The sequence below is a fragment of the Littorina saxatilis genome, linkage group LG12 (assembly GCF_037325665.1).
Source record: "Littorina saxatilis isolate snail1 linkage group LG12, US_GU_Lsax_2.0, whole genome shotgun sequence".
Classification (NCBI taxonomy): domain Eukaryota; kingdom Metazoa; phylum Mollusca; class Gastropoda; order Littorinimorpha; family Littorinidae; genus Littorina; species Littorina saxatilis.
Window position 1 is genome coordinate 24,133,605 of NC_090256.1, and position 21,794 is coordinate 24,155,398.

General features: G+C 44.9%; 2 protein-coding genes across 3 annotated transcripts; one reads left to right on the top strand and one right to left on the bottom strand.

The window, feature by feature from the left end:
• Window positions 1-1,332: 1,332 nt before the first annotated feature.
• Window positions 1,333-3,994, bottom strand: LOC138983048 (uncharacterized). Its single transcript, XM_070356451.1, has 3 exons — window positions 3,717-3,994; window positions 3,255-3,278; window positions 1,333-1,537 (listed from the first exon to the last, which is right to left on the bottom strand). The coding sequence occupies exons 1-3, from the start codon at window positions 3,926-3,928 to the stop codon at window positions 1,333-1,335; spliced, it is 441 nt and encodes a 146-aa protein (XP_070212552.1). The 5' UTR covers window positions 3,929-3,994.
• A 7,308-nt stretch (window positions 3,995-11,302) lies between these two features.
• LOC138981576 (uncharacterized) lies at window positions 11,303-21,385 on the top strand. 2 transcript variants are annotated; one of them, XR_011460661.1, is made up of 5 exons: window positions 11,303-11,632; window positions 14,365-15,655; window positions 17,960-18,145; window positions 18,195-18,328; window positions 20,883-21,021. XR_011460661.1 is itself a non-coding variant. In XM_070354539.1 (4 exons), exons 2-4 carry the CDS (start codon window positions 14,372-14,374, stop codon window positions 21,252-21,254), a joined length of 1,806 nt encoding a protein of 601 aa, XP_070210640.1. In that variant the 5' UTR covers window positions 11,320-11,632; window positions 14,365-14,371; the 3' UTR covers window positions 21,255-21,385. The 2 variants fall into 2 exon arrangements, 1 of the variants encoding a protein (XP_070210640.1); XM_070354539.1 differs by lacking the exon at window positions 18,195-18,328 and having other exon boundaries at window positions 11,320-11,632; window positions 17,960-18,109; window positions 20,883-21,385.
• Window positions 21,386-21,794: the final 409 nt, after the last annotated feature.

Below are 21,794 nucleotides of genomic sequence, written 5' to 3' on the forward strand. Positions count from 1 at the left end.
TGGTCCAAGGGGACCATATCGTCTTTTGTTTCATCTTTATCGACCAAGGCCGAAGGCCGCGGTTGATAAATATGAGACAAAAGGCGATATGCTCCCCGAGGACCAACAACAAAATGCTGGTCTGACAACAAGCCACCAAACATCGTTTTTGTCATCATTTTGGTTGTGCAACAAAATGCACAATAACCCACAGGGAGACGAATTTTTAGAATCCAACACTGGGCCACAAAGCATCGTCACAGTAGCTCTTTTCTTTCTTTGTTTGGTGTTTAACGTCGTTTTCAACCACGAAGGTTATATCGCGACGGGGTCACAGTAGCTCGAGATAACACGTCAAACTTGTCGGTGACGTCACACTTACCTTGTTGACGCTTTTCTTCCAGTCTGAAAATGTACAGAGCTGCATGCGATCTGACTGTGAGTTCAGTAAGTGTTGAGCATATTTATTTTCTTTTAAGTGTTTTATGACTTTTTGTTGTGGCTTTTGCGATTACTGAGATAAGTTGCAAATTGACCATGAGTCGCCGCGGTAATTATCAACATTGATTGGGTCTTTGAGAGTGAATGCTTACAATCGTTGTCCTCGGAAACACAAATCGAAAGCCGCGATGGTTCCACACATCAAACAATCAGCCTGATTGGCTTTTACTTTGACAATCCACGTTTCACCTGAAAGCTCTGACGGGCGCTGTGGCGGGGTGGTAAGACGTCGGCCTCTTAATCGGAAGGTCGAGGGGTCGAATCCCGGCCGCGGCCGCCTGGTGGGTTAAGTGTGGAGATTTTTCCGATCTCCCAGGTCAACTTATGTGCAGACCTGCTGGCGGCTTATCCCCCTTCGTGTGTACACGCAAGCACAAGACCAAGTGCGCACGGAAAAGATCCTGTAATCCATGTCAGAGTTCGGTGGGTTACAGAAACACGAACATACCCAGCATGCTTCCTCCGAAAGCGGCGTATGGCTGCCTTAATGGCGGGGTAAAAACAGTCATACACGTAAAATTCCACTCGTGTAAAAACACGTGTACGTGAGAGTTTCAGCCCACGAACGCAGAAGAAGAACCTGAAAGCTCAAACCCATTCACCACCTCGATTTATTGCATGGGGAACATGAGATTTATATCCCAGGTGTTTGTGAATGAAATTGAAAACTCGTGAAAATGATGACAATAGATTTTATTACGACCACGTGCAGTACACTGGAATGTTGCTTGGACTTAGCAGAACTAAGTACCACATAAAGAAAACCTGTGTTACATAAAAACTGTGTTACATAAAAACTGTGTTCAAAAGTGGAACACTTCAATTTACAGTGTACCTTTAAGAAAAACGTCATTACCTTTGCAGGGTGCCCGGGGCCGAGTGGCACGAATCCCGGGGTCTGAACCCCCGACGCCTGTGGTCGTTGCGGACCAGACTCATCGACCCGCTGCGACTGTCCAGCAAGGGCGTGGTGGCACCGTGCGACATGCGTCGTACACCGGCTGACGCACGACGTATGGCTTCGTACATCGCCAACTGCTCCTCACTGGGGATATAGTGTAATCGTGTATTTTTATTTATTTAACATTTTTGTGAGTGTTAATAATTTGTGACAGTCTCTGATTGTCTGTCTGTCTGTGTGTGTAAGTCTCTGCCCGTCTGTCTTTTCACCTGCCCGCATGTTTTTACATTTAGTCAAGTTTTGACTAAATGTTTTAACATAGAGGGGGAATCGAGACGAGGGTCGTGGTGTATGTGTGTCTGTGTGTGTGTGTGTGTAGAGCGATTGAGAGTAAACTACTGGACCGATCTTTATGAACTTTGACATGAGAGTTACTGGGTATGATATCCCGGGACGTTTTTTTCATTTTTTCAATAAATACCTTTGATGACGTCATATCCGGCTTTTTGTAAAAGTTGAGGCGGTACTGTCACACCCTCATTTTTCAATCAAATTGATTGAAATTTTGGCAAAGCAATCTTCGACAAAGGCCGGACTTTGGTATTGCATTTCAGCTTGGTAGCTTAAAAACTAATGAATGAGTTTGGTCATTAAAAATCGGAAAATTGTAATTAAAATTATTCTTTTATAAAACGATTCAAAATTACGTTTATTGTATTCTTCATTATCTTCTGATTCGAAAAACATATAAATATGTTATATTCGGATTAAAAACAATCTCTGAAAATATAAAAATTATGATTAAAATTAAATTTCCGAAATCGATTTAAAAACAATTTCATCTTATTCCTTGTCCGTTCCTGATTCCAAAAACATATAGATATGATATGTTTGGATTAAAAACACGTTCAGAAAGTTAAAAAGAATAGAGATATAGAAAAGCGTGCTATCCTCCTCAGCGCAACCGCTACCGCGCTTTTCTGGATTGTTAATTTCACTGCCTTTGCCACGAGCGGTGGACAGACGATGCTACGAGAGTACAGTCTTGCTGAAAAAATGCAATGCGTTCAGTTTCATTCTGTGAGTTCGACTGAGCTTGACTAAATGTATTTTCGCCTTACGCGACTTGTTCTGTCTGTATATCTGTCTGTCTGACCGTCTTTTCCGCTGCTTGACTGTTTGAACGATTGTCAGAGTGTTTGATGCTCTCTCTCTCTCTCTCTCTCTCTCTCTCTCTCTCTCTCTCTCTCTCTCTCTCTCTCTCTCTCTCTCTCTCTCTCTCTCTCTCTCTCTCTCTCTCTCTCTCTAACTCTCTCTCTCACCCTCCCTCACGGGGCGGGGATGTAGGTCAGTCGGTAGCGCGATGGATTTGTATCCAGTTGGCCGCTGTCAGCGTGAGTTCGTCCCCACGTTCGGCGAGAGATTTATTTCTCAGAGTCAACTTTGTGTGCAGACTCTCCTCGGTGTCCGAACACCCCCGTGTGTACACGCAAGCACAAGACCAAGTGCGCACGAAAAAGATCCTGTATCAATGTCAGAGTTCGGTGGGTTATAGAAACACGAAAATACCCAGCATGCTTCCTCCGAAAGCGGCGTATGTCTGCCTAAATGGCGGGGTTGAAACGGTCATACACGTAAAAGCCGTGGGAGTTTCAGCCCATGAACGAACAAACAAACCCTCCCTCACTCTCCTTCTCTCTGTCACTCTGAGACAAACACACACACACGCACGCACACACGTACACCCACGCACTGTCATACATCTCTCGATTTTCTCTCTCTCTCTCTCTCTCTCTCTCTCTCTCTCTCTCTCTCTCTCTCTCTCTCTCTCTCTCTCTCTCTCTCTCTCTTAAACATAAACAAATCTGCTCACCTTTCCGCAACAGGCTTTCTCCTCCTGAAACATGTAAAAGGATGGTCATTTTGATGGTGGACACGGCCTAAACTGCTCTTCCTTCATGACTATGAGAATTAAGCACCAAACGATCCTTTTAATTCACCCTCTCAGACCATCGCTCTATTTCTTCCTTTGTGAAATGTAGAGTGACTTTGAGTCTGCATCTGAACAATAAACTTAGACAAAGTTTTGACTAGGAAAAGAGTAAAAATCACGGGGGTGGGGGGGGGGGGGGAACTGGAAGAGAAAATGTTGCGAAAATGTTAGTATTTTTTTTCCAACCCCTATAATACATACAAACTGGACGAGAAATTCTACAAAAACATTTATTCAAAAACCCATTAGAAAACCGAAGAGGCTTCAAAGGAGAAGCAACAGACCATCCATTCTGACCGTTCGATCTTTAACCTTTTGACCTTGACCTTTTGAACTTCTGACCTTTTGACACAGCAGCAGACGAGGAGCGAGAAGAGGATGACGTGAATGACGAGCAGCAGCACCGCCGCAGGGACAACGACGATGTAGATGAACTCGGGGAAGGAGTCGCGACACCTCTGGACACCGCATTCACTGGGAGGGTCGAAGGACCGGTCAAAGGCCAGTAGCAAGTCCCTGTCGCTTATCTCCGGCTCCATGTTCAGTTCAGTCATCACGGGATTGGCCGTCACTGTGCTTGAACGGTCAGCACGAGCTTGTACTGACTCAGTCTGAGTCTTTCTACCTGTGCGTGAGAAAGAGTCGGGATCGTGTCGTGGTATGTTCAACATATACATTCGATGCCGTTTGAAAATTCACTTTATATATATCTATATATATATACGACTTGTGTCTGTGTGTCTGTGTGTGTGTCTGTGTGTCTGTGTGTGAGTTCGCGATGCACGGCCAAAGTTCTCGATGGATCTGCTTCAAATTTGGTGGGCATATTCAGGTAGACCCGGTACAGGACACAACCTGGTCGATATTTCAACACGTGCTCTCAGCGCGCAGCGCTGAACCGATTTTGGTTCCACCTCAGCTATTTTGGTTCCACCTCAGCTACCCGGGCCCCCATACCGACACACCAAAGCCAAAGTTCTCGGTGGATCTTTTTCAAATTTGGACACCGTATTCAGCTACACCCCGGACACAATATCATCGATGAGATATTTCAACACGTGCTCTCAGCGCGCAGCGCTGAACCGAATTTGGTTTTTGTGTTCATTTCACCATTATAAGTAACTCTTCCTTATCTTCTCATCTTCTCCATGTTTTCAGCGTTTACCTCCCTTCCTTCGTATGGTGCACTATAGTATGAAGGGGGCATCTTCGGATATTCCCGGCGTTCTGTTACTATTTTTAGAAGGTCACCGCAGTGTCCAGAACGTAAATTGGACCCGTAAATTATCCTCACTGTAAAAGTGCAAAGGTCGAATCAATTTATAGCCACGCGAAAAATACACTGTCATCTATCTCTCTATAGATACGGCTTCTCTGTGTTTGTGTGTGTGTATGTGTGTGTGTGTGTGTGTGTGTGTGTGTGTGTGTGTGTGTCTCTATGTGAGCAACACCTGTGCATTGTTCAGTTCTGTTTGTGATGTGGTCTGGCGGCTTTTGTGTAATTTTATGGACAAACACTCAAGTCCTTAATGGCTCAAAACCGTAGGACTTTTAATATTAATTTTAACGTAATTTTATGTACTGGCCTTCCTTTGAGAAGCCATAACAGTTCAAAAGGGCTTAGAGATAAGCTCTAACTTGCTCAGTCCTGTTTGAGTGGAGTTCGCCTCCAAAGGTGATTAACACGGTTACATTCGTCGACAAGGATGGGACTCGATATGGTCAGGAATGGCATTATGGCCACTGAATCATTTTCGTGCTGTTCCCATTCCACGAATCTGGGAGGGACCTAAGCTTGGCGGGTCCATTGTTCGGACCCGGCGAAGCCGGCGTACGGCTCTAAGTACTTCTTCCCGGCGAAGCCGGGTACCTGGCGAAGCAGGTATTCATTCTAGTAATTATTATACGACTTGTGTCTGTGTGTGTGTGTTCGCGATGCACGGCCAAAGTTCTCGATGGATCTGCTTCAAATTTGGTGGGCATATTCAGGTAGACCCCGGACACAACCTGGTCGATGAAAATTTTCAACACGTGCTCTCAGCGCGCAGCGCTGAACCGATTTTGGTTTTTCTGTTCATCTTCCCAGATCCATTCCCAGTAACTCTTCCTTATCTTCTCCAGTGTTTTGCGTTTATCTCCCTTCCTTCGTGTGGCGTCAATCCATATTCCCGTTACTACGTTACTATTTTTAGAATGTCACTGCACTGTCCAGAACGCTTTCCTTGCACCCGTAAGTTGTCCTCACTGTAAAAGTGCAAAGGTCGAATCAATTTATAGCCACGCGAAAAATACACTGTCATCTATCTCTATATAGAGATAGATATACATATATATATACGGCTTCTCTGTGTGTGTGTGTGTGTGTGTGTGTGTGTGTGTGTGTGTGTGTGTGTGTGTGTGTGTGTGTGTGTGTGTGTGTGTGGGCAACACCTGTGGATTGTAGAGTTCTGTTTGTGATGTGGTCTGGCGGCTTTGGTGTGTCTGTTTGAGTGGACTTTGCCTTCAAAGGTGATTGTGGTGTTTCGGCACTCGGTTACATTTGGCGTGGTCGACAGGGATGGGACTCGACATGAAATGTTCAGGCCACCGAATCATTTTCGTGCTGTTCCCATTCCACCAACCTGGGAGGGACCTAAGCTGGCGGGTCCATGGTTCGGAAATTTGGGGACAAAGTTCATTCAAAGGGGGTCGAGTGTGACAAGGAGACTACCGTCGCCCTTCACAGCAGACTCTGCAGAGTTGTTCGCCTTAGAAGTTGTGGGCTTTCCTTGCATGTACCCGTAAGTTGTCCTCACTGTAAAAGTGCAAAGGTCGAATCTATTTATCGAAAAATCCACTGTCATCTATCTCTATATATTTATATAGATAGATAGATATATACGGCTTCTGTGTGTGTGTGTGTGTGTGTGTGTGTGTGTGTGTGTGTGTGTGTGTGTGTGTGTGTGTGTGTGTGTGTGTGTGTGTGTGTGTGTGTGTGGAGGCAACACCTGTGGATTGTAGAGTTCTGTTTGTGATGGGGTCTGGTTGCTTTTGTCTGTCTGTCTGTATGTTCTGGCCTTTGAGAAACCATAACAGTTAATATAGGGCTTAGAAATAAGCTCTAAAATTCTCAATCCCGTTTGAGAGGACTTCGCCTTCAAAGGTGATTGTGGTGAACCGCCACGCTGTCTGTCTCTGTCTCGCGATTCACCCGGCAAAGCCGGGTATTCCTCTAGTCAAACATATGTGTACTGGTGATTACACGGAGTAAGAATGTTCTTCCACTTCAACACATACCAAACATCAACTGTGTGACTACGTTCTGTACAGAGAATTAGTGTGTGTGTGTGTGCGTGTGAGTTCCTTTCACTGAATTAATATCTCATTTTGACAGTGCTGTCAGTCAGTTACAACATTGATAAGAGTCAACAACAAAATCACATTCTGCACAGAATGTAGCAAGCTGGTAATTATTCCTTAGGAAGGATGCTCTGAATCTCAAGTAACAGCCTGGCAAGGTTTGTGTTGGCTGGCATGATTGATTACATGAGAAGGATTGTACCTTTCACATGATAAAAATGAATTCGCCAACACAATGCAACTTGTTGGTCACTATGGATGTGTCATATCAGTATGGGCAAGGCTGAAAGAGCGGGGGTGTTGGGTTTGGGATATTGACAGTAGAGGGGTGCGACAAGCCATTCGGGTCAGAACGGCTTGTAAAGAGGAGCCTCCAATTCAGAGCGTCTGAGCCTTGCGAAGTCACAGTAGTTTCCTCCTCCCTGTGGGCTGGACGAAGAGGGGTCAGAAACTCTGATGATATCCACCTGCTGGTTAATAAACAATACTGTCTGTCTCAGTATATGTGGGGTATTAACAATACTGTCTGTCTCAGTGTATGGAGTATTAACAATACTGTCTGTCTCAGTGTATGTCAGTGTATGTGGTATTAACAATACTGTCTGAGCTGTCTCAGTGTATGTGGTACTAACAATAGGCTTACTGTCTGTCTCAGTGTATGTGGTATTAACAATACTGTCTGTCTCAGTGTATGTGGTACACCGGCTGGTTAATTAACAATAGTCATATAATGTCTGTCTCAGTGTATGTGGTATTAACAATACTGTCTGTCTCAGTGTATGTGGTATCAATCAATATCAATATGAGGCTTATATCGCGCGTATTCCGTGGGTACAGTTCTAAGCGCAGGGATTTTTTTAATATTTTTTTTTTATGCAATTTATATCGCGCACATATTCAAGGCGCAGGGATTTATTTATGCCGTGTGAGATGGATTTTTTTTTTTACACAATACATCACGCATTCACATCGGCCAGCAGATCGCAGCCATTTCGGCGCATATCCTACTTTTCACGGCCTATTATTCCAAGTCACACGGGTATTTTGGTGGACATTTTTATCTATGCCTATAAATTTTGCCAGGAAAGACCCTTTTGTCAATCCTGGGATCTTTAACGAGCACACCCCAATGTAGTGTACACGAAGGGACCTCGGTTTTTCGTCTCATCCGAAAGACTAGCACTTGAACCCACCACCTAGTACCTAGGTTAGGAAAGGGGGGAGAAAATTGCTAACGCCCTCACCCAGGGTCGAACTCGCAACCTTTCGCTTCCGAGAGCAAGTGCGTTACCACTCGGCCACCCAGTCCTATTAACAATACTGTCTGTCTCAGTGTATGTGGTATTAACAATAGGCTTACTGTCTGTCTCAGTGTATGTGGTACACCGGCTGGTTAATTAACAATACTGTCTGTCTCAGTGTATGTGGTATTAACAATAATGTCTGTCTCAGTGTAAGTGGTATTAACACTAATATTTGTCTCAGTGTAATCAATCAATCAATGAGGCTTATATCGCGCATATTCCGTGGGTACAGTTCTAGGCGCTCTGCAGTGATGCCGTGTGAGATGAAATTTTATACGGCCAGTAGATTGCAGCCATGTCGGCGCATATTTACCTTTCACGGCCTTATTCCAAGTCACACGGGTATGGTAGACAATTATTAACTGTGCCTAAGCAATTTTGCCAGCAAAGACCCTTTTGTCAATCGTGGGATCTTTAACGTGCACACCCAATGTAGTATACACGGGGGGTGGTTCGGACACCGAAGAGAGTCTGCACACAAAGTTGACTCTGTGAAATAAATTTCCGCCGAACCTGGGATCGAACTCGCGCTGACAGCGGCCAACTGAATATCCAGCGCGCTACCAACTGAGCTATCTCCCCGCCCAGTGTAAGTGGTATTAACAATACTGTCTGTCTCAGTGTATGTGGTATTAACAATACTGTCTGTCTCAGTGTATGTGGTATTAACAATACTGTCTGTCTCAGTGTATGTGGTATTAACAATACTGTCTGTCCCAGTGTAAGTGGTATTAACAATACTGTCTGTCTCAGTGTATGTGGTATTAACAATACTGTCTGTCTCAGTGTATGTGGTATTAACAATACTGTCTGTCTCAGTGTATGTGATACACCGGCTGAATAATGGAGTTTTGTGAATTAAAAAAAGGTTCATTGCGTAGCGTCAGAGGAATGTTAAGATTAGGTGAATAATTGGCATGACTGTGCACGAGGTTGTCCAAGGACGTCTGAGTATCGGTACTTGTGCACGTGCACAACACCACACAGCCATAGAATACGTCAGTGACCGACTCCAGTTGCACGAGCAGTGCTAGCCAGCATAACACACCCACAGAGATACAGTCTTTATCTCTGTCAACATACCATTTATCTGGTATCAGTACAGCAGCGCCGGAGACTGTAAATATACATTATGTACATGTTAACGTACCTACGTTCGGCGGTACAGTATCTGAAAGCCGCTGAACTGAGCACCTGTAACTGACTTATTCTTCTGCCGGGAGCTGGCACTGAGCCCCTACTAATGGAACCTTGTAACACTCTGCTGATGGACTGTTTAACTTGGCTGGTTTTAGATGACCTATGATCAGAGACATACATACATCTATGTCTCTGCTATGATAACGCGCAGAACCCACCGAAACTGGCTGGATCACTACTATACACTGACCAGCGAAGGCACATAGCCTACGTAAATGAACGATGGAAGTGTACCGGTAATCACTGCAGCAGTAGAAGAACTTTGTATGACGGCTTACTAGTGCCAAAACCTGGGGTTACCCATTATCACGTGATAATTAATAATTAACGCTGTCAGTTACTGTTTTTACTCGTTAGTTACTCATTTTCACGGGATAATTAGTTATTTTCACGGGAAAATGACTAATTTTTAGTTTTGGCACTAGCAATCCGTCAGGAAGTGAGCCAAAACTAAAAATTAGTAATTAACAGGTGAAAGTTAGTAATTTTCCCGGGAAAATTAGTAATTAACACGTGAAAATGGTAATTATGAAGCGAAAATTACTAATTTTCCCTTGATAATTACAATTATGAGGTTTTGGCACTAGTAAGCCCTAAGACGGCTTACTAGTGCCAAAACCTGGGGTTACCCATTATCACGTGATAATTACTAATTAACGCTGTCAGTTACTGTTTTCACGTGTTAGTTACTCATTTTCACGGGAAAATGACTAACTCTTAGTTTTGGCACTAGCAATCCGGCCGTCAGGAAGTGAGCCAAAACTAAAAATTAGTAATTAACAGGTGAAAGTTAGTAATTATTCCGGGAAAATTAGACATTTTGCCGGGAAAATTAGTAATAAACACGTGAAAATGGTAATTATCAAGGGAAAATTACTAATTACAGTTATGAGGTTTTGGCACTAGTAAGCCGTCATATCTTTGGTTACTGCACGTTCCGAGGCCGACAGAGATCTTTTAGAACTCATTTCCTCAAGCCGGTCATTACGACGACTGCCCAACCGCACAGGTGAAAATCAGCAAGATAATCGGTAAAGCTCTTTCTCGGTATGCCAAGTTGCTCCTTGCTGAAGCCTGGAAGTCGATTACCAAACGTGTAGCAGATGATCTAAACAGCGCCTTCGTGCATGCTATGCGCGCTCTTGAGCCCTCCGGTGGGAGCAAGCAGTTTCTGCTACCTCTGTACTACGGCTTTCATTCATGAAACTACCCGGCATCTCCGTACAAGAGTCATTATGCTAGACTATAATGGTGATTGCTGGTGAATCTGGTCTATACCACGGACCACTCTCACAGCCTGCGTGTATCAAAAGATGTGTGAATATGATATTTAGGAAATGGAACTCACCAATGGAAGCAAATGTCAGTGGAAGCATCCAAGACTGAAGTTTTCTCTGCAGACAGAACTTTGTTGTGGAGTTGGTGCGGGCTGGGAGCACACGGCTGATGGAGCGGTACCCTTCCCCTCGTTCCGCCAAACAGGCGCCCGAAAACAATCCCCAAACAGCTTTCAGTGCTTTTGTCTAAAGTATAGGGCGTGTGTGTGTGTGCGTGTGTGTGTGTGTGTGTGTGTGTGTCTCTCTCTCTCTCTCTCTCTCTCTCTCTCTCTCTCTCTCTCTGTCTCTCTCTGTCTCTCTGTCTCTCTGTCTCTCTCTCTCTCTCTCTTTCTCTCTCTCTCATATGACGGCTACCACTGACCACAGCAATAACGACAACAAACACATATCATCTCATAAGACTAAGAGCTTCACTGGCCACAATAACAACGACAGTTGACACACACAAATCATAAGAGCTACAACTGGACATATAGCATCAACGACAACAAACACAAATCATATATAGGAGCTTCCACTGGCCATAGCAACAACAACAACAAACACAAATCATGAGAGCTGTTCCAAGCCCGGCATCTACCACTTCCACCGCCACAACAACAACTACAGCAACAAAAAGAAATCCTACAGCTATTCCGAGCACGGCGGCAAGTCAGTCAGTGCATGTATAATACAGAAGCCAGACATTAGCGGCCGACCCGGACCCGAACCGCCCGGACGGTGCCAGATTCCATCCCAGAGCTTTGCCAGAGCACGGGAAGACGAGACACCTGCGCACAAAGAAGTTCAGCGAAAGGCAGAGGTCGAACTCCTCGATATAGCTCCGCTCTCCTCTCCACTCAGTTTCTTTCTTCGTTTCACGGCCGACAACGAGAACTATTTTGAAAGTGACGTCATGGTGCTGGCTCCGTTTCAAGGAGCCTCGACTGGGGGAGATCCACGAGGGGGGCGCGGCGGAGCAGACTATAAAGACTTTGATCAAAGCCCATTTTTCAGTCTAATCATTTCTCCTCAACCATCCTCCACCACTGCATGCAGTGCGCTTTATACGTGCGATTTTACACTTTCTTCTTGTGAGGTAAGTCTGTCAGTGAGTGTGAAACCTGCATGTTGTTTTTACTGTTGGCCTTCACGTTTCCGAGTCATCATTGAAGGCATTTTGGTGGTGCAGTAGGAAGAAAGAGAATCAGCTGATTTGGATGCCGCGTGAGTTCAATGTGGGCTGGATTTGTGTCAGTGTAACACAATGTGTGTGACTGGGGGGGTTTTGTCGTTCTGTCTGTCTGTCTATCTCAGTGTCTGTCTGTTCTTTTCGTAATTGAAGGCATATGGTGGTGCAATAGGAAGAATGCGAATCAGCCGCTGATGTACGTGGATGACACCCCGTAAGCCCAATGTGGGCTAGATTTGTGTCAGTGTGACATGATGTTTGTGTGTGTGTGTGTGTGTGTGTGTGTGTGTGTGTGTGTGTGTGTGTGTGTGTGTGTGTGTGAGTGTTTGTGTGTCTGTGTGTGTGTGAGTGTGTGTGTGTGTGTGTGTGTGTGTGTGTGTGTGTGTGAATACAAATACGAATATTCTTTATTGTCATAAAACGTTTTGCTTATAAGACACGCGAAGAAATAGAACAAAATGAATTCATGGTTTCTTTTTTGGGAAACAATTCCCCCAATATAGTTTGTAGAGTGTCTACTTGCAAAAGTTGACTTTGGTACATCATATGACTATACAGGTTGATTTATTTCAGTCATGAGAGGTGTTCGAAGTTGTTTGTTTACTATGCATTTATCTAGAAAGGGTATTCATCTTCTACTAGCCTACTCACATTTTTCACATAATCTGTTTTCCTTAGGTGTATTGTTATATCTACCAGTTTCAATTTTCAGGTGTGTGTGTGTGTGTGTGTCTGTGTCTTCATCATAAGTTGCCAGACTACCGTGTCATCGTATGTGTCATCCTATGTGTCATCGAGTGTGTCATCGTGATGTAACTGACGTAGACAAGTCTGTAACTCGTTACACCTCAGTGCAGCTAGATTGATATGTGGAACAAATAACCGTTTACTGTTAAATTTGAAGTGAACCCATTGTTGTTGTTGTTGTTGTTGTTGTTGTTGTTGTTGTTGTTGTTGTTGTTGTTGTTGGAGGAGGAGGAGCCCCGGGAAGGGGAAAATGATGTCAGTCTTCGGATTCAGTGTTTAAGTTATGAAAATAGCCATTTATCATCAGATAGAATAATGTCTTTGTAAATTCGGTTGTGGCAGCCTAGTCAGTCAGGATTTATCTCAAAGAACACACAACGATCAGCCTAATAACCTAGAACCCAATTAAAAACAAGATCACCAGTGGCGTTCCTTTCCTCAATTAGCAGGAAACTGCGTGCCAGCCTTTCCGGAATTCCAGAGCAGGTCTAGAAAGTGGGTTTTCTTTGTTCTCAGAGCTGCCGTGTTTTGTAAACAGAAACACGTGGCTGGAAGCCAACATCCAGCTAAACTTAGAAACTTTTGTCAGAGACCGCCCCGCTTCCTCTTCAAACACAGGCACTTGAGATAAAAAGTTCATACTTTTTTTTATCACAAACATTGCTACACATCTTGTAGAAAGATATTCCAAAACAGACGTGGAGGTCCGTTTCGAGTGCCTCTCCGTCTTCGCAGTTGGCACTGTTTCAGTAAAGTCACGCGCTTCTTAGAGACTTTGAGAAAAGCGAAGGAATGCACGAAAGAACTACTCGAAGAGCGCTGTTTTCGCTGCGAACGAGCCCCTCTTATCAGCTGTGCACGTGATGTAGGAATAGGAACTATTTTACCTACTTACCTCTCTGCTAGCCTTGCTGCTGTTGCTGCGTCACACATGCGGGGCGTGTTCTTTTTAGCCTCTTGTTGTCGGTGCTGCTGTTCCAGTTTGCACCGAGAAAGTTTTGCTCACACATTGTCACGGTACCCGAGAACTTATAGCGAAGATGTAGGACACCTTTTTTGGAACATCTTCTTGGTTTTGCACTCTGTAGTACACACGTGTTATTCAATGTCAATAGTAAATACACCCAGAGATAATATTCACATTTGTGAATATCTTTGGCATACCAGAAAGTTTCAAATTTATCATCTTTGTCCCTTTTCGTCCATTTTCAATTTTATTTGTTCTGGTAATACCGAGTTTGTTTACATTTGTTTTTTCAAACACGATAGTCGTATCCATGATGTTATTCTCTCTTATGTGTGTTTCTTTACGCGGTCTTTGCCTGTCACTACTCGGACCGCAGTAAAGGCGGACAGGTCTTCGTTGTTTCCTGTTTTGCTGCGATTGTCCAGTCTTTATTTTTGTTGTACTTGTTTTGTGATAACAGACGATGTTCGGAAATAACTCTGTCAGGTTTTATTGCTTTTATTGAGGCCGCAAACTTCACTGACTGCTCCCACGCGGCATTATAGGCCAGTTACGAGCAAGGTGTGTATCTGAAACACGTGGACAAGGAGCACGTACGGAAACGGCTGAGCCTTTTGCCCCACTTTAAGCAAAAGTATTCACTCTTTTACAGTCCATACAAACAGAACCGACAGAGTTATTTTCGGAGTTCGTTTATTCTTGCTGGACATGTTTGAGTCACTGTGGAGTGACGCCGAAAAGTTATGAAAACCATGCATCTCTTCCTTTGCAATGTGTCATTCTTTCTGTCTCTTTCTTTGCCTATCGTCTGCTAATGTTTATTACTGACCTGTCACTTCTGTATAAAGGGGGTAACAATTTTGCCCCAGACACCGCTTCAAGGGGGGGAAAAAATTCCAAGCTAAGCGAGCGTGTGTTCGTGCAGGTCTGGCATGCTCCCTTCTGCCCTGACGTCATTCCCTAGGCCCACCGGTACCACGGTGGCATCGAACGGATTTGGGGAGCGACGCTGCTTCGGGATGTCAAACGCCGTGCCAGGATCCCCTAGTCCCCCCGCCCCAGGATGCGCCACCTCCCCATCCTCCTTCCGGGTGGGCAGCCCCGGGGGTGGGGGCTACGCCCTGGCCTCCAGCCCGGGTGGCAGCGGCATCAGCGGCGTAGGAAGCGGCAGTTTTGGGTGCGGGTACGGGCTGGGCACTGCCCCCACCACCATCGCGCCCGACCCCCACGCCCAGAAAGCTGTGCTGGAGCAGCTCTTGGAACGCTCGCTGTCGGAGGGCGACTTCTGGTACGTGGTGGTGGCCGAGTGGTTGGAGCACCTGAAGAAGTACCTGGGCATCGCCAGCACGCGCAAGTACTACCAGAAGCGCGTGACGACGCTACCGGGGCCCATCATGACGCGGCGAGACTTTGCCCACACGGTGGACGTGGTGCACGAGGACGCGTGGCGCATGCTGATCCAGTGGTACGGGCTGGCCGAGGGCCACAAGCCCATGAAGCTCGTCGTCTACCGCTACGCGCGGGGCCCGGAAATCGAGCACAACGTCAACACCTTCAAGCTGATGCTGACCACCTCGCCCACCGAGGACTTCCACAACGTGCGCTTCAGCAAGATGGAGAAGGTGGGCCACATCGAGTGGCGCGTCAGGCAGCTGTACGGCGTGCCCCAGCACCAGGAGTCACGCCTGTGGGCGCGGGCCGACGCGGACAGCGAGTGGAGGCCGGTGACGGCGCGAGACAAGGCCGTGGGCCGCGCGCTGGACATGGACTCGGACTTCACACGGCCCGTGTTGGCCCTCGAGCTGCTGGAGGACGACAACGTGTGGAACCACCCGCCAGAGGGCGCCCTGGACTCGCTGCTCGACCTGCAAACCCTGCACGGAGAGGCAGACCCGTCGTCCTCTCTTCCTCAGGACTACCCCGCAGGGCCGCTCTACGAGCACAGCCTCTTCGACGACATCACCAGCGCCTGGGAGGTGGACATCCACGAGCAGATCGAGCACATGGGCAAGGGCTTCCTGGAGCGGCTGCACAGCAACTTCGCCGTGTTCGTGCAGCGTGCTCGGGACTACGTCGCGGACCGCGAGGCCCACCTGAGGGAGCGGGAACGTCAGATCAGCGCCAGGGAGGCCGTCACGGAGAGGCTGGCATCCAGGCTGGAGGAGAAGGAGCTCCGTCTCACCGCTGAGCTCACTGCCTGTGAGGACAAGATCAAGGTTAGTGAGTTGAAGGTCGAGTGTGTCAAAAATGTGTACAAGTACGAGAAAGATTTGTCAAGTAAACAAAGTATCTATGTGTACCCTACTGAATGTGAACGCAGCCTTAAATTGTAGACTGGAGTAAGTGTATCTCAATATTACCATGAGAATTGGCAAATAAGCTAGCTACCGGGTACTTGAGTTCGCAAATAATATTGTTATTATAACTGGATGTCTCGATCCTTTCACTCATTCTATTTCTTTATCGTAAATCAAGGCCATGATCTATTATAAGAGAGAGAGAGAGAGAGAGAGAGAGAGAGAGAGAGAGAGAGAGAGAGAGAGAGAGAGAGAGAGAGAGAGAGAGAGAGAGAGAGAGAGAGAGAGAGAGAGAGAGGGGAGGAGGAAGATTTGTGAAGAGAGAGAGAGAGGGAGACTGGTTTTGGTGCAGTTCCAAGCAACAAGGAATTAGCCAAGGATTCACCCCATATCTATGTTCTTCCTCGTGACTAGTTCAGAGAAAAAGAGGGATGGATTATTATTCTTGATGGTATGCAACAGGCTTGTTCCGAAGATAAGAAAAGCAACAAACTTTGTTTTCCATTAAAATACAATAACAAACATCTCTTTTCTGCTCTAAACATCACGAAACGCTTCACCCAGCCCACGTAGTTAGCGAAATACCAAAATAAAGGCTTTGCAGCGAGCTTCGTGAAGCAGGTTACAGTGTAAATATAACCTGGCACATCCTGATCTGTTTGTGCCAGAAGCACAACGGATGTCAGCTATTAATTACACCAAATGTTTGTTGCTCTGCCAGATACTGTATTAATGCGTGCAGTTGATAACCATTTTTATGTGTCTGGATCCACTTGAATGTTGCCAAGAAGATTCCGATGAAAGGTGTATGTACTATGTCACGAAATGTACAAAACGTGTCACAGAAATGTGTTCAATGTATGTTGTGTGTCCGTGCAGGCAGTCTCAATGAGGGTCCCAAAGGGTTTAAAATCGTGATTGGTGTTTTTTGACCTTTCTGTGACCGTGATTGCCGAAATTTCCATTTCTGTGATCGTGATGGGACTTTGCCCGTGATCCGTGATGACAAAAAAATCAAGTCTCGTGATCGTGATCGTCATTTGTTTTCGTGATCGTGATGGGCATTATTGCAAAGCATTTTATTTTTTAACGTACATTTTTCACAGCTGTATCACTCTATGATCCTCTATTCGTCAAGGTGTTTGTGATCGTGAAAACAAAAATCAAGGTAACTGTGATCGTGAAAGCTAACATTTCCCTTCCCGTGATCGTGATGATACCCCCCCTTTGGGGCCCTCCTCTATGAGTGTTTGAAAACTTGTCACTGAAATGTGTTCATATGTGTTCCATTCTGGTTAGAGTGTCCCCTTGCAGGCAGTCTCAACACTGAAATGTGTTCAAATTGTGTTCAATGTATGTTGTGTGTCCGTGCAGGCAGTCTCAATGATGAGTGTTTGAAAACTTGTCACTGAAATGTGTTCATATGTGTTCCATTCTGGTTAGAGTGTCCCCTTGCAGGCAGTCTCAACACTGAAATGTGTTCAAATTGTGATCAATGTATGTTGTGTCTCCGTGCAGGCAGTCTCAAGGAGTGTTCATACCTTGTCACTAAAATGTGTTCAAAATGTGATCAATGTATGTTGTGTCTCCGTGCAGGCAGTGTCAAGGAGTGTTCAAAACTTGTCACTGAAATGTGTTCAAAATGTGTTGAATTCTGTTTAGAGGCAGTGTCAAGGAGTGTTCAAACTTGAAACAATAATGAGTTTAAAATGTGTTTAATTCTGTTGAGAGTGTATATTGTGTCTCCGTGCAGGAGTACGATCGCAGGAAACTGGTACCGCATAGCTTGACTCTCACCTACTCTATTAGGCCAAAAAAAAAATAGGTCTGTTTACGGTAACCCGACCGACCCTAGTTTTTAGGCCCGACCCTAATCTTTTTTTTGGATCGTCTGAAAAAAACCAAAAAAAACACGCATCCAAAATAGAGCTGTTTGCGCTCAAACAGCAGACGACAGAAGGGAGGTAAGCTCAAAGTACTGTTTATAGTTATGTTGGGCAAAAACAGGGATTGATGAGAAGAAATGAACTGTGAAACATCATAGAGAGGGGAGAAAAAAAAATGAAAAAAAAATTGAAAAAACAAAAAGCCGACCTACCGACCCTATTTTTTCACCCTATGTTACCGTAAACAGACCTATTTTTTTTTTGGCCTAACACATGTCGCACTTACTTCCCTTTGTTGATCAGATCTGTTCAGAGCGTGTGTTGTGTGTCCGTGCAGGAGTACGAGCGCAGGAGACTGGAGCTGGAGAAGGAGATGTCGGAGCGCAAGGAGACGGCGGACAAGGAGCTCCAGAGAGAGCGGGAGGCTCTTCAGCTGGAGAAACGCGTCCTGGAGAACGACAAGGAGAAGCTCAGCCAGGAAATCAAGGTCTGGATTGTAGTGTCCATGGCTGTGCTTGTTAAGGTCGCAGTCCTCCCCGAGTAGACGATCGAGTCGGCCCACCATTGTTAAGGTCGCAGTCCTCCCCGAGCAGACGATCGAGTCGGCCCACCATTTCCGATCTGACCAGGTCTTTTACGTGTGATAAATGTATCCATTCACATGGATATACACCAAAAATCAACGCTCTGATTTAGATCAAGAATGGTAAGTTCTTGGAACGTTTAATTTATGACAAAACAAAACATCCACAAGTAGGTCGACCCATTGGTCTTTAACGTGGACAGACAGACAAACACTTATGGTAGAGATACTAATCTTAGCTTCGAAGGCGTTGCTCATACTCAGTCTCTGAGGAGAATGATGGCTAGCAACGTTCCATTAACTTGCCATTCTTGTTTGTTTATTTTGAATTTCGGATTGTTACTGTTAGCAGTTTACCTGGGTGCTTTTTTTATGTCAACGCTTTGATTGGTTTGCTGAGTTAATCCCATGAGGGGCACCTATGTCGATCTGCGATATTGATTATCAACATATCCCCACACGGAACAGGAAGCGGTCAGGATGTGCATTTTGGGAATGTGCCAAAGGAAAATAATGTTCTTATCCCATGCTAAGACTTTACCTTTAACATTTTGTGGATGGAAACATTCGCCTTTATTCCTGCGTGATTCAGAGAGCCTGGGTGGAAGGGGAGCAGGGAGGATGGATGGGGAGGGGAGAAATAGAGACAGAGAAATAGAGAGAGAGAGAGAGAGAAATAGAGAGAGAGAGAAATAGAGAGAGAGAAATAGAGAAAGAGAGAAATACAGAGAGAGAGAGAGAAATAGAGAGAGAGAGAAAGAAATAGAGACAGAGAAATAGAGACAGAGAAATAGAGAGAGAGAAATAGAGAGAGAGCGAAATAGAGAGAGAGAGAAATAGAGAGAGAGAAATAGAGAGAGAGAGAAATAGAGAGAGAGAGAAATAGAGAGAGAGAGAAATAGAGAGAGAGAGAAATAGAGAGAGAGAGAAATAGAGAGAGAGAAATAGAGAGAGAGAAAGAAACTGAGAGAGTGAGAGAAATATATATATAGAGAGAGATATAAATAGAGAGAAAGAGAGAGAGAAATAGAGAGAGAAAAATAGAGAGAGAGAGAAATAGAGAGAGAGAGAGAAATAGAGAGAGAGAAAAAGAGAGAGAGAGAGAAATAAAGAGAGAGAGAGAGAAATAGAGACAGAGAAATAGAGACAGAGAAATAGAGAAAGAGAGGGAGAAATAGAGAGAAAGAGAGAGAGAGAGAAATATAGAGAGAGAGAAATAGAGAGAGAGAAATAGAGAGAGAGAGAGAAATAGAGATAGAGAGAGATAGAGAGAGAGACAGAGAGAGAAATAGAGAGAGAGAGAAAGAGAGAGAGAGAGAGGCACACATCCACACAAACACTTCCACACACACACACACAAACACAAATACACACACACACACAAACACTCACAAACATACGCACACACACAGTGAGATAGAGAGCAATAGAGAGAGAGAGAGACACACATACATACACACACATACACACACACACACGCACACACACACACACACACACACACACACACACACACACACACACACACACACACACACACATACACACACACACACTGGGGGCGAAAGAAACAGAGAGGGAGAGAGACAAACAGACAGACATAAACCGCAAGCATGTTTCTGCTTTGAGAGACTAGTTAGCTATATTTGAATTTATGCATCCTGAACTCATGTCAAATATGAGTTACTTCCCTTCGGGTCTCATTCTATCCCTGACACGATGGCTTGGTTTTCCTTCTCTGGAGAGGAAATCGATATTTTACATATTTAGATCTTTTCGTAATGTGTTATGGATATAAGCAGATTCGTGATCGTCGATAATGATTTCTCATGGTGTTATGTAATGTTTAAATTACAAAGGAATTGATATGTAAGACAGTTTCAAGCGAGCTATCTTTCGCGGATGTATATACTGTGCAAACAACTCTAAAGTGTCACGTGATAATCAACTTTGGCTTCGGTGCGCGCCGGTGCAGACGATTTTTTCTGTAACCAGTTGAGAGTGATGCAACCATATATCACGGTCTCCTTCCGACAGCAGTCTCAAAATTTCGACTTGTTTTGACCTTAGAACGATGTCTTCATCATAACTGTGAAGAACAGAACGGAGATCACTGTCGAAGTCGGCCAATCTGCAATCATTTTCGTCTCGCGAACACTGATCTCAAATTTAGATCAGTGCTCGCGAAAAACATATGGGAGATAACTCTGCATTCTTGTTTTGATAGATTCGCGCAATAATTTAGCATGCTGTCAGAGAGAAACTGGCGATAGCCGTGGAGCGATGATTATCAGAATGAGAATTTATGGTGAAAGGTGTGGAACGTGACGTGACGACTATGTCTATGTCAATGTGCTTGAGGCCTATGTAGTTGTCTGTGTTTTTAAGGAGCGGAGACGGGGGTGGAGCAGGAAGGGGAAAAGGAGACACACAAAGGATGCATGAGTGTGGGAATGTTATTGAGTGTGTTTGTGTGTGCTTGCGCACTGTGTCACTTTGTGTCAAGTGGACTCAGTTGTGGATATATTAAGTCTATTAGATATAATTAGTCTATTTTAACTAAGGCCCTATACCTATCTCTGGGTCAGCATTCCGCAGTCCTTTTATTCCCTGAATATAATATGCGCCTTTTAAGTGTTCATTTTCTAAATTGCATTCGTTTCACCTCCTCCCACAGAAAATGGCCGAACTGCACGAGGTCCAGGAAGGACGAGTAAAACTGGACATTGGAGGTCACCAGTTCACCACCTCCGTCCTCACCCTCACCAAGGAAACAGACTCCATGTTGGCCGCCATGTTCAGTGGACGTCACGTGCTCAAAACGGAAGCAGACGGCAGCTTTTTCATCGACCGTGACGGCACGCACTTCCGCTACGTTCTGAACTACTTGCGGGACGGATGTATAAAAGAGGGTACTCTCCCTTGCAACGAAACTACTTTGAGGGAACTACTAACTGAGGCGGAGTACTTTCAACTTTCGGGACTGACCGATATTCTTGCCGCCATGTTGTTTAAATGTTATAGCAAAGAAGGTGATACTTTCGTGTAAATTGTTGTTTGTTTCGTTTTTGTTCATGGGAAAACTATATATAGTAAGATTGTATGTTTCGAATATAACAGATGTTCGTACGTTCATCATTGAGATACTACAGATTTTCGTATTTACGTTTTGTAAAAGCTTTGCGGGAATCTCTTGTGCTTGTATATTTAAAAGGCACAGTCCTTGCTGCAAAAAAAGTTCGGGCAACCATCTGAGATCTGCTTAGGCTTTCACGTGGGATATGAACATCCCTCTATACTTGAATACAGGGATTGCGTTGACGCATGATTTTTAAGTATTCGACCCATTTGGAAACTCGCTAACGCGTTGGGGTTTTTCTCAATCGCGGGGCGTAAGATATGACTCTTTTTCTCCAATGCTTATCATGCTTGAAAATAATGCATAATAATATTTGCATCTTTTACAACAGGTTTTTCTGACGTGGATAAAGCCAATAGGAAAAACTATTGCTTCGAGACCCATGTTTCCTCGTCGTTGTGTACGCGTTAGGCGGTAGGGTGGGGTGGGTTTTTTTCAGTTAATGCGATC